The sequence below is a fragment of the Pocillopora verrucosa genome, chromosome 5 (genome assembly GCF_036669915.1).
Source record: "Pocillopora verrucosa isolate sample1 chromosome 5, ASM3666991v2, whole genome shotgun sequence".
Taxonomy (NCBI): Eukaryota; Metazoa; Cnidaria; class Anthozoa; order Scleractinia; family Pocilloporidae; genus Pocillopora; species Pocillopora verrucosa.
The window spans coordinates 2,247,856-2,265,075 of NC_089316.1; the positions used below are offsets into that span (position 1 = coordinate 2,247,856).

At 38.1% G+C, this 17,220-nt stretch overlaps 2 protein-coding genes across 3 annotated transcripts in view; both read left to right on the forward strand.

The window, feature by feature from the left end:
• The window catches only part of LOC131787521 (protein argonaute-2-like), a 149,266-nt gene that overhangs the window by 105,585 nt on the left and 26,461 nt on the right, over positions 1-17,220 (forward strand). The window lies entirely within an intron of this gene.
• LOC131777554 (ankyrin repeat domain-containing protein 50-like) lies at positions 748-16,987 on the forward strand. Of its 2 annotated transcripts, XR_010717442.1 has the most exons (8): positions 748-1,564; positions 1,763-1,819; positions 4,993-5,370; positions 8,031-8,249; positions 9,184-9,366; positions 11,792-15,330; positions 15,964-16,073; positions 16,871-16,987. XR_010717442.1 is itself a non-coding variant. In XM_066166612.1 (6 exons), exons 1-6 carry the CDS (start codon positions 1,009-1,011, stop codon positions 13,585-13,587), a joined length of 3,189 nt encoding a protein of 1,062 aa, XP_066022709.1. In that variant the 5' UTR covers positions 748-1,008; the 3' UTR covers positions 13,588-15,548. The 2 variants fall into 2 exon arrangements, 1 of the variants encoding a protein (XP_066022709.1); XM_066166612.1 differs by lacking the exons at positions 15,964-16,073; positions 16,871-16,987 and having other exon boundaries at positions 11,792-15,548.

Here is a 17,220-nt window from a genome sequence, read left to right on the forward strand (position 1 = left end):
TTTTCAATCAGTTAAAGAATTTGGTGTTAGATCAGTAATAACAACTTCTACATGATAAGTTTTAATATTCTTATTAACTGTTTGCTGGATGATGTATGGATATTATAGAGAGAAGTTACCTCCCAATCACTTCTGGGAGTTAAAGGGTTAACCATTTCCTCCCTAGATTTCTCAAACAGTGATTTTCTTTGCTGATTGACATACATATGTTGACTCTGAGAATTGGGGAGTTGATCAGACAACATCCCTTTTCTTTATTCTCGTCACCAATCTGCTTGCCTTTGTATTGATATCGTGGGGGCAGGGAATAATGAATTGGTCAGCAGTCCTGGTGAAGGGATTAACACTCTACAATGAAGATTATCAAGAATACGCTTGGCATTTAGTGATGACAGAGAGGAAAAAATTTCATTTTGGCACGTGAGTTGAACAAATCTGAACAGATTTTAGGCGGAAAAATCAAGGAACATGTATTTTCAGACGTATTAAAATCGAACTTGTTCTCAAAAATTCATCCTGTAATAAGACATTGAAAACATGATAGCGAGTGACAATTTTAGGTATACTGCTTTGTGCGTGAACTGTGGTTTGTGTTACGTCACACACGTGAAAAGGTGAGTGGTTACCACGCACAAAAAAGACTTTTATCACTATGCCGTTACAAGAAACCCACCAAAGTCCAAAGATGAAAAAGCTCAGCTCGGGACATCACTTATACGAAGTCATGCCGGAGCATAAACGAAGTACGTGTTCGTTTCTACTCTATTTTGCGGGTCAAAAATGCTAAATATGGCCTTTATCACAAGCACAACATTGAGGGAGCTCGGATTTCGTAATCGGAAATCTACCCGAGACAACCCCCTTATGACGGATTTCGCAATACGCTTTCCCGTGCGTGACATAGAACGAAACTCTTCCGCCTTGTTGTAAATTTACATGAAATGCCAAAACTCGAACTGCGCTCGATCGGAATGCTAGTATTTTAGATACATAGCAACGACAATTGAAATGTCTAACGTAGAATATAGTCACCTTCTTTTTGAGATAAGCCAACGACTCGATCTACTAGACCAACATGAACATTTACTCTTCATGTGTAGAAGGTATTTAGCGTCTAGACCTGAAGACATTCCCGATGCACTTTCGCTCTTTCGAGAGCTAGAAGAACAAAATAATTTGGCCATTGATCAGGTTGAACTATTGAAAGAGCTGCTAAAAGGGTTCGGAGAATGGTCGTCGTTTCAGAAAGTGGAAACGTTCGAGTACAAAAGGAAAGATTATAAAGAATTGCTTGAACAGATCAGCCGTGCTCTCGACGAAAGCAATCAACTGCAGCAGCTTATTTCTGTCTGCACCGCGAAGGAAACGTTGGACGAAAATGAAAGAAACACTCAAACTGCTCGAATTTTGTTCGAAAAACTTGAAAGCCGAGGACTTTTTGAGTTTGGTCGTCTTGATTTCTTGAAAGGGATTTTATTGGGAATTGAGAGACAAGATCTGGTGAGGAAAGTTCAGGATTTCGAGAAGCGACGAATTGACGAGGATGAATTTGAAAGAAGGAAAGGTAACGATTATTTAGTTCTTTGTAATTTTTATTTTGCCGCATTTTTTGCTGGAAAGTATCTAAGAGTCTTCGCTCAAATAGCGTCAATCGAATGACCGTACTATGCTATTCATTGATCAGAACTTAAAATTTAAATCTAATTCTGTCACTTTATTACAATTCTTCTGCCTAATTTGTCATTGAATCTTACAATTTAAGCGCAAGCCCGTAGCATTGTTGCGGCAGCCAGGGTTGTTGGTGGAAGAGTAATCGGAGGTGAGTTAAAATTGGTGTGATTTAAGTGTTGAGTACGAGTAGGGAAGAGTCTCAAACTCCTTAAACAAATCAAAGATCTGAAGCACCCTAAACTAAGTTATGCATTTGAGACGATCTACTATAAAACTATTTTACGGAGATATCAGAAAGTGTGGGTATCTGGCGTACTTGTTAACATACTCGTGTCAGTGCGTTATAGGGTCGAAGTTGTTTCCAATTTCTTCGATGAATCAGAGTAGTGCCCCCAAAGTTCGCCAGCGAGGAAATTGTCAAGGCGGACTAAGTAATAATTTAGGGTCTTTTCAGAGTGTCCAACAATCAACACTGGGTGTTCATTGCCCACCTAAAAGTTAGGTATGATGCAGGGGATGTGCGCACTCTGATTACTTTGCATCATGGTCGTTATACATAAAATGAGTCATTTGCATCCTGCCGCGGTCGAATGAACATCTTTGGTGGCAGCGAGATAACGTGAATTGGGATTCACTGTCTGTTGCCGTTCCTTCCAAAGTTTAACAGTTTTTTCGGACCTGCGCGACTCTTGTCGTTTCTCCGTGACGAATTCGCTCTTAGGAGGCAACTGACGAGGTTCAGAAAGAATCAAAACTGCAGTCTTACCCTAGAAACTAGACAAATGGCAGCAGTTACATTCACAGCCGATGGGTATGTGAACAATAACAAATTCAGAGAACACATTCCTAGACGCGAGTTATATATTAAACGCATTACAAAGACCTAATACACGAAATTTTTAGCGCATGGGCTCGTAAGTGGCAGCTACGTTTCAACGCAGACAAATGCGAATCTATGCGAATCACGCATTTACGCGATAAGTCGGTAACTAATTATTTCTTAGAAAAGCCCCTGAAAGATGTGACTAATTTTAAAGATCTCGGTGTCACACTAACTAGAGATCTTTCATGGGGCCATCACATAAGTATCACTGTCAATAAAGCGAACAAAGTTTTAGGTTCCATTAAACGCTCAGTAGGCACCGCTAACACAAATGTTTTTTCTATGCTGTACATGTCTCTGGTACGGCCAATCTTGGAATATGCGGTACCTGTTTGGTGTCCTTACCTTGTTAAGGACATCCATGCCCTTGAAAATGTACAGCGAAGAGCCTCAAGACTCGCTTTAAATCAACGCAAAGGAGAAATGTCCTATGAAGACCGATGCAAACTGTTAAAATGGCCCACTCTCTCTGACCGTAGAACTTACTTATCTTTAGTCGAATGTTATAAGATAGTTTTTGGTTTTTATCATTTAAATTTTGAAGACTTCTTTGATATTGCCACGATTCGGTCTACGAGAGCAAATCATCAATACAAACTCTATATTAAACCAGCTAGACTTAATTGTTACAAAAATTCTTTTTTTATTAGGATTGTCAAATTATGGAACGAGTTACCGGGTGATATAGTGGAAGCTGACAGCTTTCAGCATTTTAAATCTAAACTTAAATCGTACTTAAATATTTGATTGTAATGATTTTGATTTATATTTTGTCTTTTCTTTTAAGGGAGTTTTTACACAGGGATAACCTCTTAACTTCCTTTTCTAGAAGTATTTTCTTTTTAGTTTTATTTGTATATAATAGTTATCATCTGCTTCTGGAATAAATAAAGTATGTATGTATGTATGTATGTAACACGAAAATCAAATAACACCTAAACAAACGATTTTAGCTACCGATTTTCAGTAAATTTTTAAAGAACAATTTTCTTTTAAGTTTCAAGACAATTTGAAGATTCAAAATACATATTGCGTACTAAAATGCGAAATTTATACACCACAAAATTGATAAATAGGCCTGAAATGAAATTCTATCTTGTTATTGATTATACGTTGCCTAGCACATGACTAAAATCTACCCAGGCGGAGATCCAAAATGACAGTGGCAGTCTTGGCTTGGTTATATCACTCAAAACTCGTTCCCGTTTGTCTCATTTGATAAAGAGGGAATCGTTAATGTTTTCATTAAGATAGTATTGCCTTGATTTTCTAATATTTACAATGATAGACAGTAAATTTCACTTTTCATCCACATTTCCTTCCAACCTTTTCTTTTGAACCAGAAACAAAAATGATATACGTTTTAAACACGACATCATCCACCCTTGTCAAATGTCATAGCATGATCATTTCAATTGTAATGCCTTCTTATCCCGACGTTACTTTGTTTCTTTGCTACATTAGCGAATACTGAACTACTGCTCGTACTCTAGATATGACAATCAACCACAAAATTCCCTAAACCAGATAACATTAAACATAATCCAAAGAATCATGTGTCAATTCACGAGTTTGCTCACAGAGCACTTTGATTCGTTACTCGGATCAGGCGTTCGGAAATGGAGTGTTCAGCCTTGGGCTTTCCTTATGTGCGTAGAAAACCTTAAAATGGACAACTCACTAAAATGGGTTCGTTTCATCTAAGTAAGCGGTCAGATAGCAAGTGATACGCCGTGGAAGTAAGATGAGGTATTTTTATTCAGAATTTGACGTATTCTTTTATTCCTTAAAGCGCTCGTAAATATTCCCATACAAACTCTTCTAATTCCGCCATGACTGTTATTGCGCAGGATGATCATCTCACAGCTGGAGCTTGGGCCGTTTGTGCTTCTACACATTCAGAATCAATCAAAGTTCATGTACGTATGGTTGAAGAAAAAGGAACGGCCTAACTTTTACGAAACGTTCAGTCAAAATCTGCCGATTTCGAATTTTGCCGCTTTCATCGGGTCACGAGGCTGAAATGCTTGCTTCAAGCTGAAGAATACCATTCGGGCGAGATTTCTAAGATTCTACAGTCATATTTCCCAAAAATGAACCCAGAGGTAAATCAAAATCGGACAGTCTGCTTCTTAGATAACATAGTTCCGCAGACACTTATTTGGACATAATTTGCATCGGACTGCGATTAATTTGGGTTAACCGAGCGATCACGTCGTCAGGGACGGTATGTTTTCTCGCAAACTACAAAAAAAAAAAAGGAAAAAAGTCAGCGGATTCAAGTAATGCAAAACAAAATCCCTCGATGTTTGACAGTCATATTCTGTCACCTCTTACGGTTCTTTTCCAGCTTGTTTACAATGATCTTCGCCAGACTACCACCAAAAATGATTTTAAATATCAACATTCAAAATTTAATTTAGTGCCATTTGTTTCAGTACTGAACATGAAGACAGTGTTTGGAGTGGCAGCAGCGGGAATAACCTTACTCACTGTCCGTGAGATTTTGACTCGATGGTCAACTTATGATCAGTTAGTCACCTGCTTCCAGGGTTGTGTGCTTCCTGCTGGTTCAAGATTGATTGAAGTGGGTCAAGGGTGCGTATGCTTTACAATTCAGGTCGACAATCTCACGGGGCTCACTGCTTTGTGGAACATGTACGAGGATGGCACGCTCAGGGAACGTTTATTTAAATTTTTTGTGACCGATGAAATGAAGACCCGTGCCGGTGGTGAAGAGAATGTGGAATTGACTGTGACGATTGAAAAAGCAGAATACGAGAAAGCTTACTTTGAGCTTGTTCAAGAAGCTGACGGTGAGTAACTTTATCTGAGGATTTTGATTAAAACAAAGTTGACGCGTGTTTAAAATCAACAACACTGGGGATCTTTTTATTCTGCATCCTTTGTACGCTCGGAGGCCGATCTCCTCCGGGGTTATTGTTTCAATAGCAAAAGTTAAAAAAAACTATCACTGTATGGATTGCTCGATTTTGGCACAATTTGCGTTATTGTATACTTAAACAACTTTTTTGTCAAATTTTGCTTCATAAATTAAGTTATAGATCATAGATTATTGAATAGCGAAAGAAAACATTTCCGACTTGGACCAGTCAATTGCAATAATTATCCTTTTGCAGGCTGAAGCAGTGCATACATGAGCAACCTACCCACTTGCCATCTCCTTCATTTTGATTTGCCAACTTGGGCTGGTCAGTCTCATTGGCTCATTACATTTCACGCTTAATTTTGTTTTGGTTGTTGAAGTGTAGGAATTTAGCTGTTCAGTAACAAGAGGAAGAGGTTTAATTGCACAGCTTTGCCGCTGCTTCAACCACATTAAGCTATGAACAAGGGCTGTTTTGAGTAAATCCGATAGATATAATTTATTGGCCAAACAATTAACTGTGGAATAAGATCATTGCCTTGTTCGACTCGACGTTATCGTTGCTGGCAATTTTTAACTTTTAATTTCCGAAGCAATACCATTAATTAAGGGAAGTAAACTTTGACAGCCCATTCTATTTTCGGTATTCAGGTTAAAATTCAATCACTGAAATAACAGACACGAAATATGGAGGAGAATTCAGTTCTTTAATTGCAAGCCATGGCGTCGTGAATTTCTTTAGCGGATCTACGGTTGTTCGGGTGACTCGGCCGAACCTCCTAAACTGAAATGAAAACCTGAAAACTCTTGCAGTTTTTTTACAAAAACCTTAAATTGGATATGTCAGGAAAATATTACTTGTTGATCCCATTTAAAAATTTTCCGAGGGATGCATACCCCCAGCCGCTCTTGAATGGTCCGCTTTCAGTGGACATTTATCTGAACTCCCCTTCACTAAATCCTGCATCTTCCCCTTATCGTGTGCGGGTGGGTGCGTGGGTGTGCGTGTGCGTGTGTTAGGTATGAACACTACAGTAGATCTAAAAATAATCAAAATGATTCTCTGACCACCATTAGGTAACCAGAAGCGACCTCCGGAACGAGGTGTTCGTAGGCACTCCGACTCAGTGTTATCCCTCCCACCCAGTACAGCTGAAAATTCTCTGATAACAATAGCACAACTTAAGAACCAAGTCAAGTCTCTGGAGGAAAGAATAGAAGCTGTAGAGACTCAAATTGTTCCATTTGAGAAAGTTAACTATGCAATTGAAGGATTTGTTTCTCTAGCTATGCGAGAAGGGATAGTAAATGGTAAAATGTCACAATCCGATTAAAAAGTAAACGAATATCTCTATCGGCTCTAATATAGAGGAAATATCATACCAAAAAATAAAGTAAAAACTGTAATATTTTAGGCGCCAAATCTTCGATCCACTGACCAATCTATTGGATACAAAACGGTTTCTAAGTATTATTCATTAGATCTGCTAATTCTCTGGAACCATCTGTTAAATATTGTTATCGGTTATTTTGTTAAATCGCCAATGTGAGGATAAAGGGCCATATTGGTGGTAGACTCCTCACTGATTTGATTTATTTTGGATGTCGCTGCTGATATTACGAGCCCTGTATATTAAGCACTTAGAAGATGCGTTTAATTAGGATGCGAGCGATGTCATCGTTTATTATTAAAGATAACATCTCTCTGGTCTCTTGCACTCGATTTTGTATTATGTCTAAATAAGAGGCAACGCAAATACTCACAGTCAACTATGTCCTTCACCAACTGAAATTTAGTGAGTTTTGATCAGAATACGTACAGGCAAACCGAGCTCCAGCTGTGTGATGATCATCTTGCGAAATAAGAGTCATGGCCAAATTATAAGAGTTTGTATGGGAATGTTTACGATGGCTCTTGGGAACAAAAAAAGAAAGTCAAAATCTTTATAAAAAAAACCTCACCCTACTTTCACAGTGCATCGCTTGTTATCTGACCGCTTACTATGTTGAAAAGAACCCATTTTAGCAAGTTATCCATTTCTAGGTTAACTTAGGCTTCTGTTATGAGTAAGTGTACAGTAGTTGTATTGTGCAATCCATGCAGATACTAATAGTTTGATTTTTTTTTTACTCTGAGATGCACTACTGTACACGAACTTACAAGTAGCGCTTAATGGTATCAATTCTTACTCTTACACCAATTTAGAGCAAACTATAAGCAAAGATGAACATTTGCATCCCTTGAGCAAACGTATTCAAACAGTAGTGAGAAATAAGTTTTGCACCATATTTGCCTGGTTTTGCACTCCAAGGCAAACTACTATTTTTTGCAAAGAGGGTAAAGTTTTCGCAAACTCACGTCGTTATTAAAAAATTGCCCTATGTGCAAGGATTAAGTAAATAAAGAGCACAAATCAGCATATTTATATATTGTTTTGCAAATGCGGTGCAAATTTAGATCACTAAATTTGCTACATATTTGCTCACTTGGCAAACCCGAGTAAATCCATTTTTTCGTGCAGGGGATGGGCTAACCCTCGAAACTACAACTAAGAAACTCACGGTGGCCTGCAAATTGTCTATTGTTAGGTCCTGCGAAGGTGCCAGGAAGAAAATGTGAACACTCTGATTCAGTGATATCAACAACGCCGAACGAGGATGAAACATTGCAAGTAAAAGTGAAAAGACTCGAGAATGATGTCCAACTCCTAAAGGAGAGAGCGGAGAGTCAAGAGAAACAAATGACTAGACTTTCACGTGAGTTTTTTGGGACAAGGATGGCCACGGAAATAATTCCAGCAGAGGAAGGTAATTAAATCATGCAAACACTCAAGTTAAGCTAAACAAGATATATATACAGTCAAACCTATATTAAGCGGTCACAGGGAATGACGGGGTTAGCGCTTATTACAGGTTAACTGCTAAATACATGGGTATGGATATGATAAAAACCGAGGAAAAACGCCATTTTATGCCATAACTGACAAATTATTTTGAAAAAACTTACTCAAAAGTACTATTAACATTGATTTTGGGAGATTAACATGGACTGAATTTTACTTGAAAGATTGTTCTTAGTTAGAGGAGGATTTTCTGGGGGGAACACATGGTTTTTATCGGGGATCAGTTGTTACCAACAGGATATAAAAGGGGGGGGGGTACTGTAGAAAATTATCTGCCATTTTACTGCCACCAAGGAGAGGGGGGTCATAAGAAGACAAAGGAGTTTGCAGGGGGAGGGGGGGTATCAGGTGAACTTTTTCGTGTTACAACCAAATTCCTTCAACGAAAGAAAAACTGAGATTCGTTAAAACTATTTATAACTGAACTGAAACAGATAAGGCCTTTCGAGATTTCATTGCTTACATGCTCGCAAATATCTGTGCTTTACTGACTTTCCTTACAAAGGCTTTTCAGAGACAATGCATTTAGACATTCTAGCCTTGTAATATATCAAATTAGATATGTACATGTACGCGGATAATTTGATGATCAAATTCATAAAAGCGAGAGTAGATTATACCAAGAGATTATGAACAGCTTGTATTCTCGTGATTATACCTTGACGCTCGCGGAAAGCTTGCGAGAAGCGCCACAGTTTATTTCTTAAAGTTTTTCCATCTTCAACCTGCTCCCACGGTAAACTGTTAAACATCCAAAAAGTTTCTAAACACCTAAATACATTTGTACTCTAAAATGACATTTTTGGGGAAAACATTTTGTTTCTTTATGCTTTTTTTAGTTCAGAATGCCAGTTACGAAAGACTTGGAGAAAAGTCATGGGGTATTGACGAACATAAATGGAATTTTACCAAAATGTACGTGGAAAGTCTACGGTTTGAGACGAAAAGTTTAATGTCTGAAGCATCTGACAGCGGTATGGGAACTGAAGGAGCACCATCTGAATTTGACGTGGATATCGGTGGTCAGTATCGAAAAGTCAAAATTACCAAGCTTAGTTTCTGTGATGAGAATAATAATAATAATAATAATAAAACTTTATTTAAACGCGATAAGTATTTAAAGCCAGAGGTTTGTGGGGTCGTGTTACAATAATATAACGTAAAAATATTAATATATAATAACATTTATAAATTTATTTAAATACATAAAAAATATGTTCAGCTCCTTTTAAATAATACAGCAATATATATCTCAGACACTGCTAAGCAGTCACTCCGGATCCAACAAACACCACCAAACCAATAGTTTATTGATTTCTATTGATATTCATCGAATTCAAAACGACTGCCCAATAGTGTCTGATGGTTAAGTCAATCAATCCAATGCGATATTTAAATGTCATATTAAGATTGACTCAACCATGTCTCAAGAATACATATACATATCATTATATTTTGGTTCACATCGATCAGTCAAACGATCAAAATTGAAATGTAAGAAATCACGTGACTTAGTTAAAAGTTTACAGAAATGCTTTATACTCTTAGAATCTATTGTTTAGTTTTTGATCTTGTTGTGATGACAGCAAAAAAAACCGTTATCATTCTTCGTGAAATGCAGGAAACCGTGTTTGAAATGTTATGTCTAGAAGGTGAAACTTATTTTTTGAATGCCGCTAAACCCTCGAACAAAAGAAGTTATCTTTCAAATCGGCACTCTTAATCCCAGGTTATCAACGAACGCTTTTCGTTCAACTTATCTATGCTAGTTACCATGTTCCCACCAAAAGCGTTGATCCATTTTCTGCATAGAAACACACACAGGAGCCACAATTCCTTCATTCGCTCTGACGAAGGGCTAACGCTCGAAACGTCAGCTTTGAAACCCTGAACGATGGCCAATTTACGTTAAACTTATCAACTCAGTTGATAACACCAAATTACCTTGCTAAGTATTATTATTATTACTAGTAATAACCAAAGGTTAGGAAATACGAGCGAGGACGATGCATTTTTGGCTATTTGGTTAATGAAAGATTTGGGGGCCCATAGGGAGAAAAGATTTGTTTTGCGGGGTTGAAAATTTAGCCCATGAGGACACCCCCCATGCTCCAATCGCTTTTTCCTCTATTTTGACACTAACAATAGAGTAATTTTAATAAACCTGTGAAACAGTTACCAACACTAGATCATTCCAAGAGACACTAGTCCTATTGTTTCGTTTTGCTAAGTTTTAGTAATATGCTGTAATTGTTGTTGTTTCATGGTGTAAAGAAAATCACTGAAGGTTATAAAATACGCGTATTGATCGAGTCAAAATGATTGATGCAACGCAACAATTATTTATTTATTACTGAAACGAAACGACCAATATATGAAGAAGTTTCAGATTATTCCAAAATATAATGTATAAACGATCCCGTTCCAAGGACTGAAGGACGAACAACGCTCTCGCTCCACGCTTCTATGAGATCGAAGACTATCTCAGACTATACGCTTGTCAGGTCAAGGACGAACAATACCGACGCTCCACGCTTGAATTAAAGGACGAACAGATACAACTCTCGCTCTTCGCTTGAGGTCAAGGACTAACAGACGATCATCACTCTCGCTACTCGCCTGAGGCGGAATGCGGCCGAGAAATGGCGTCCAACGCGACATGAACGGAAACGTCGAATCCAGATATCGACACGCTTGATTTGGATTGGTCGGCGCTGCTGCTATGCGTTAGCTTCACGTGTTCCAAGGTCCAAATTACACATGATGCGCGTGAGAAAATAGAGTTCTTTGCATTCCATACATTCTTAGTGGTAGACTCACTATTGAGCAAAAATCGAATCAGGGCCAAACTACACACCTACCCGCATGCGTTTGTAAAAGCAACGTTGAGATTAGGATTGCTTGCTCCTCTTGTCGCTCGCAGTTATTAGTATTTATTATTATTATTATTATTATATCATTGCTATTATTATTATTATTATTATTATTATTATAATTATGCCGAATAGAGCCGCTCAATTTGCGAAGCGAGCAAGCTGCGAGATACGATACCTTGACTTATATGACTGAAAAATGGAATGGAAGAACGGTGGATCGGCATAATGACGGAATATCCTAAAAGCGAAATGCCATTTTGTATGAAGAAAAATGTCTCAAAAAATGGAATCGCAATAAAATAATAAGAAGCATAAGTAACATTGTTGGGGCTCAGAGGATAGGGGAACCATAAGGCTTTTGAGCGAACCCCAGCAAAACTATATTCTTTTGTCATTATACAACCTCTAGTTCTTTCCAATGCTCTAAAAAAATTGTTTTATATCAGAAGCCAAATGCAATCTTTGACTGTCTATTTTTATACATTGAGTATAAACGTTCTTATTATTACAAAATACGGAGAGGTATGTCTCTTCCGCTGTGAAATTTTTTTTCATTTATCTTTTTTTTCAGATAAACGTGACACCCAGACGGTTGCAGGCGACGATTGGAACTCACTGTCATCAGCTGTGCAGACTGGCAACTTTTCTATCATCGAGGATATGTTGTCACGTGGCCTGGATATCAACACAAAAAATAACGATGGTGAAACGGCTTTAATTTTAGCTGCTTCGACTGGCAAAAGAGATGCCGTAAATTACCTCTTAGACAAAGGAGCTGATCCTTTTATTGTAGGCCACTCTGGCATTACTCCACTGCACGCCGCCTCAAAGGATGATAATGTCACCATCATCGAGAAACTAATGTCACGTGGTCTAGATGTCGATTCAAAAGATAGTGAAGGAAGTACACCATTGATGTGGGCTGCAGCTTGTGGCAAGATTGAAGCTGTAAATTATCTTTTAGACAATGGAGCCGATCCCTGTATTAGAGACCAGTTAGGAAGAAATTCACTGCACGTCGCTTCAACGGGTGGTAATGTCACCATCATCGAGACACTAATGTCACGTGGTCTAGATGTCGATTCAAAGGATAGTAGAGGAAAGACACCATTGATGTGCGCTGCAGCTTGTGACAAGATTGAAGCTGTAAATTATCTTTTAGACAAAGGAGCCGATCCCTCTATTAGAGACCAGTTAGGAAGAAATTCACTATATGATGCTTCACAGGGTGGTAATGTCACCATCATCGAGAAACTAATGTCACGTGGTCTAGATGTCGATTCAAAAGATAGTGAAGGAAGTATACCATTGATGTGGGCTGCATTTTTTGGCAAGATTGAAGCTGTAAATTATCTTTTAGACAAGGGAGCCGATCCCTGTATTAGAGACCAGTTAGGAAGAAATTCACTACATGATGCTTCACAGGGTGGTAATGTCACCATCATCGAGAAACTAATGTCACGTGGTCTAGATGTCGATTCAAAAGATAGTGGAGGAAGTACACCATTGATGTGGGCTGCAGCTTGTGGCAAGATTGAAGCTGTAAATTATCTTTTAGACAAGGGAGCCGATCCTTGTATTAGACACCAGTCAGGAAAAAATTCACTGCACGCCGCTTCACAGGGTGGTAATGTTGCCATCATCGAGACACTAATGTCACGTGGTCTAGATGTCGATTCAAAAGATAGTGGAGGAAGTACACCATTGATTTGGGCTGCAGCTTTTGGCACGATTGAAGCTGTAAATTATCTTTTAGACAAAGGAGCCGATCCTTGTATTAGAGACCAGTTAGGAAGAAATTCACTGCACACCGCTTCAAAGGGTGGTAATGTCACCATCATCGAGACACTCATGTCACGTGGTCTAGATGTCGATTCAAAGGATAGTAGAGGAAGGACACCATTGATGTGCGCTGCAGCTTGTGGCAAGATTGAAGCTGTAAATTATCTTTTAGACAAAGGAGCCGATCCCTCTATTAGAAACTGGTTAGGAAGAAATTCACTACATGATGCTTCAAAGGGTGGTAATGTTGCCATCATCGAGAAACTAATGTCACGTGGTCTAGAGATCGATCTAAAAGATAATAGAGAAAAGACACCATTGATGTTGGCTGCAGCTTGTGGCAAGATTGAAGCTGTAAATTATCTTTTAGACAAGGGAGCCGATCCCTGTATTAGAGACCAGTTAGGAAGAAATTCACTGCACACCGCTTCAACGGGCGGCAATGTCGCAATCATCACAAAAATGCTGGCACTTGGTTTGGATGTTAATTCAAAAGATTTTGCAGATCTCACACCGTTAAAAATCGCAAAAACATATGGTAAAACTGAGGCCGTAACCTTCCTACTTAGCAAGGGAGGACATTAGTTTTTATTTCTTACTGCTCCTTTTAAAGGCTTTAAACGACTACCGCTTGTCACTGCAGGAGTGTTACCGGGATGCATGCTCACGAACTATGAATTTTGAAGTAACTGTCACTTTTACTCACATAATATTGACTGCAGTCACCAGAAAGCTGAGTCGTTACAGAAATTTAAAGCCTTACTTATATTACCCGTTTTACAACATTCTTTGCGAGAGATTTTTGTCGATTAGGCAAAGATACAAAGCTTTCTTGGCGGAAAGTATGTTCGTCATTGAACAAGCGCTCAGTCAAGATTACTTGGCGAACTATTGGCGTTTTTTGTTTTCCTTTTTCTTCGCTTTTAATTCGACTTGTATGACCTCGAGTGGCAATATTGAGCACAGTACTGGTGAACTACTTGTTTATTATACGGCCAGAAACGTTCTTTTTTTCGGAGAACAAATGATAACGCGAAGCCAGAAGAGTTGATTGATAAAATATAACCGTGAACATAATGAATATTGGAGTGTTTATGGACTGAAACGTCGTTCAGGTCCATAGTCGCGAAAAGAAATGATTGATAAAATTTGACAATATTGAGTAAGACTGGATAAAAACTAATTCATAATACCGCGAGAGAAGGAACAAATCTAGGCAGGCACATCGATTCCCTCTTTGATTGTATAAAATAGATCACCTGCACACGATATAATCACAAATTTAACATAGCTTTACACCCTAACATCAGTATTCATATTCTCCATACTGTTCTCGATACATTTCCTGAGGTGCTGACAGGGAGAATTAACTTAACGATCCAGAGCTTCTGTAGTTGTTGATCATTTCCGTTATTCTCATGACCTTAATATGTGATTCAAGGGTGATATTGTAAGGAGAAATTAGATGCTAGTCACTCTAATGGGGTTAAAGGGTTAAGTTCAAATGTTTCACCCTTCAGGCTTCTGTCATCGAGTTGTAGTTTATTTCATTCAATCATATACTAACTCAAATGTAGAGCTTTAACCCTTTTACTCCCAAGATCTCATCAGTAATTCTCCTTACTGTCTGCCATACAACTCTTTTGATGTTAATTTAGAGAATTTGGTATTGGATCAAACAACATTTCCCTATTGATATTTTTCTTTATTCTCATAACTTGTCTGTTTGATATTGTATTGACACTGTAAGGAGAAATTCTGTCTTGGTTACTTATGGGAGTTAGAGGGTAAAAGATGTCCCATCGAGGAAACAAGAGCTCTTTCAAAAACCCCTTTAACTTGGTACTCTGGAACTTTGTATTATAAGTGTTTTATTATTTTTAGTAAGATGTGCATTTTAAGATGAGAACTTCAGTACACAGTTACTTGTTATCACCAAACTCAATGTAGAATAGTGTGTATGGATGTTTTAACATTCCTATATAATTCAATTGTATACTCGTTATTTATATCTAAACTTTAGCCTAAAGTATCAGTATTTCTAAAAGATATGCAGATGATATAGCATTCTTTTCTTATGTTCCAAAGTGGAACTTGTGTCAAGTTTTAGACTAACAGGCCATTACGTCAGTCATTAAGGCTATTATATCATTGGAACTTTACTCTATATATTTTTATCGTTATACATTTATGCAACTTAGGAGTGACAGATGACCATATGCTTTGATGATCCGGATGGAAGTATTGCCAAATCTTGACATTGACAATGCCTGTGGTTTCAAAGACATAAACAGACGTTCTCATAACAGTCAAATTAAATGCGAAATTGTAAGTTTAATTCTGGTCCTTGAAAAGTGACAACTGTCATTTGGATGATCGCACCACATGGCTAAATGTTCTCCTTGGTTAGATGATTATTATTGGGTTTTTTTAGTGTTGTCTTGTGATACGGCTGAGAGACTTTTCAGTTGTGAGACACTGTTTTATTTGTAATGAATTGGTAACTTTGAAAATGAAGTAGATTAAAAACATAACATTTAAATTGATATTTTCAGTAAATAACTTAGTAAATGGCTAAGTTCGATAAATGTAAGAGGTAAAAACTGCATCTGCTACCTTACTTCCCCTCCGAGCCCTTGCCCCACCCCCTCCCTCCCCCCTTCCCTCACCCCCTCCCCCCTTCCCTCACCCCCTCCCCCCTTCCCTCACCCCCTCCCCCTCCCCCTTCCCTCACCCCCTCCACTTCCCTCCCCCCTCCTTCCTTCACCCCTACACCCCCTTTCTCCCTCTTCCCTCACTCCCTCCACCCCCCCCACCATTCGCCCTCATTTCGTGGGGAACTTATTCTTGATCCCAAAATGTGCAAGGAAGTTTTTCAGAATGATCAAATGGTCCTCTCACTTTAATACAATTGTTTTATCTTTGCAACCTTTGATTTGTCACAAAATCGTCTTTTTGTAGTTTTACAACACAACGGGAGATATTGAAAGAGTGGAATTATTTTCAACACAAGATAAGGCGATGACCTCGTTAAGGAGAAGGCGGCTATTCTTTTCAATGAATAAATGGGGGTACGTCTTTATAAGAAACTGTGGAGCAGCATTGGTGGAAGAGTATGACAGGGTAATCAAGTACTATCAACTGAGTTGATGACCCAAATTGGCCACCGTAAAGAATAAAAAAGCTGACGTTTCTAGCGTTAGCCCTTCGTCAGAGCGAATGACGAAGGGCTAACGCTCGAAACGTCAGCTTTTAAACCCATAACGGTGGCCAATTTACGTTATCAACTCAGTTGGTAATACTTAGTTACCCTATTCTATAAGATAGTTTATCGATAACAGGGCACCCTGTTACGTAATCACAGGTGGTCGCTAATTTTAGAAATTTATGCGCACAATAGGATGGATAAGCCAAGGAATTGCTTCAAGTTGAAAAAAAGTACAAAAGCACTGTTGACTTATCACAACATTCCCATAAACCATCCTCCCTCATACTTCTCAGAAATATCTCTGGTCTGTGATCACTGTCATTCCCGGCGATAATTAACTTCTGCTATCAATTAATCTTAAGTAACCTATACCTGTGAGGAAAAGTGACTTTGACCTCAAGTTTTACGCTATGTCTTACTTATTTTATGTTTTAAATTTTACTCTTTAGGAAAGTCCTGGGTTTCAATGATGAATTTTTTTTCCTGAGAAGCCCATTTTATACACTTTAAAATGACATATTGTAGGTGTTATTCCTGTAAATATTTGTTGAGATATGAATTGAAAACTGAATGTGGACAAATTTTTGCTAATTTTTTTGGAATGACATGGGTGCACATAAAAACTCATAAAAAATTCATTATTTATTCTTTTTCTTTCAGATTTTCAGGAAATGTTGCTGACATGTCAATAATTAACTTCTGTTGTCAATTAATCTTGAGTAACCTATACCTGTGAGGAAAAGTGACTTTGACCTCAAGTTTTACACTATGTCTTACTTATTTTGTGTTTTAAATTTTACTCTTTAGGAAAGTCCTGGGATTCAATGATGATTTTTTTTTTTCCCTGAGAAGCCCATTTTATACACTTTAAAATGACATATTGTAGGTGTTATTCCTGTAAATATTTGTTGAGATATGAATTAAAAACTGAATGTGGACAAATTTGTGCGTTTTTTGTAACTGCTGGTGTTGGGTTAAACGAGAAAGACCTCTCTCGTAGACTTAAGTTC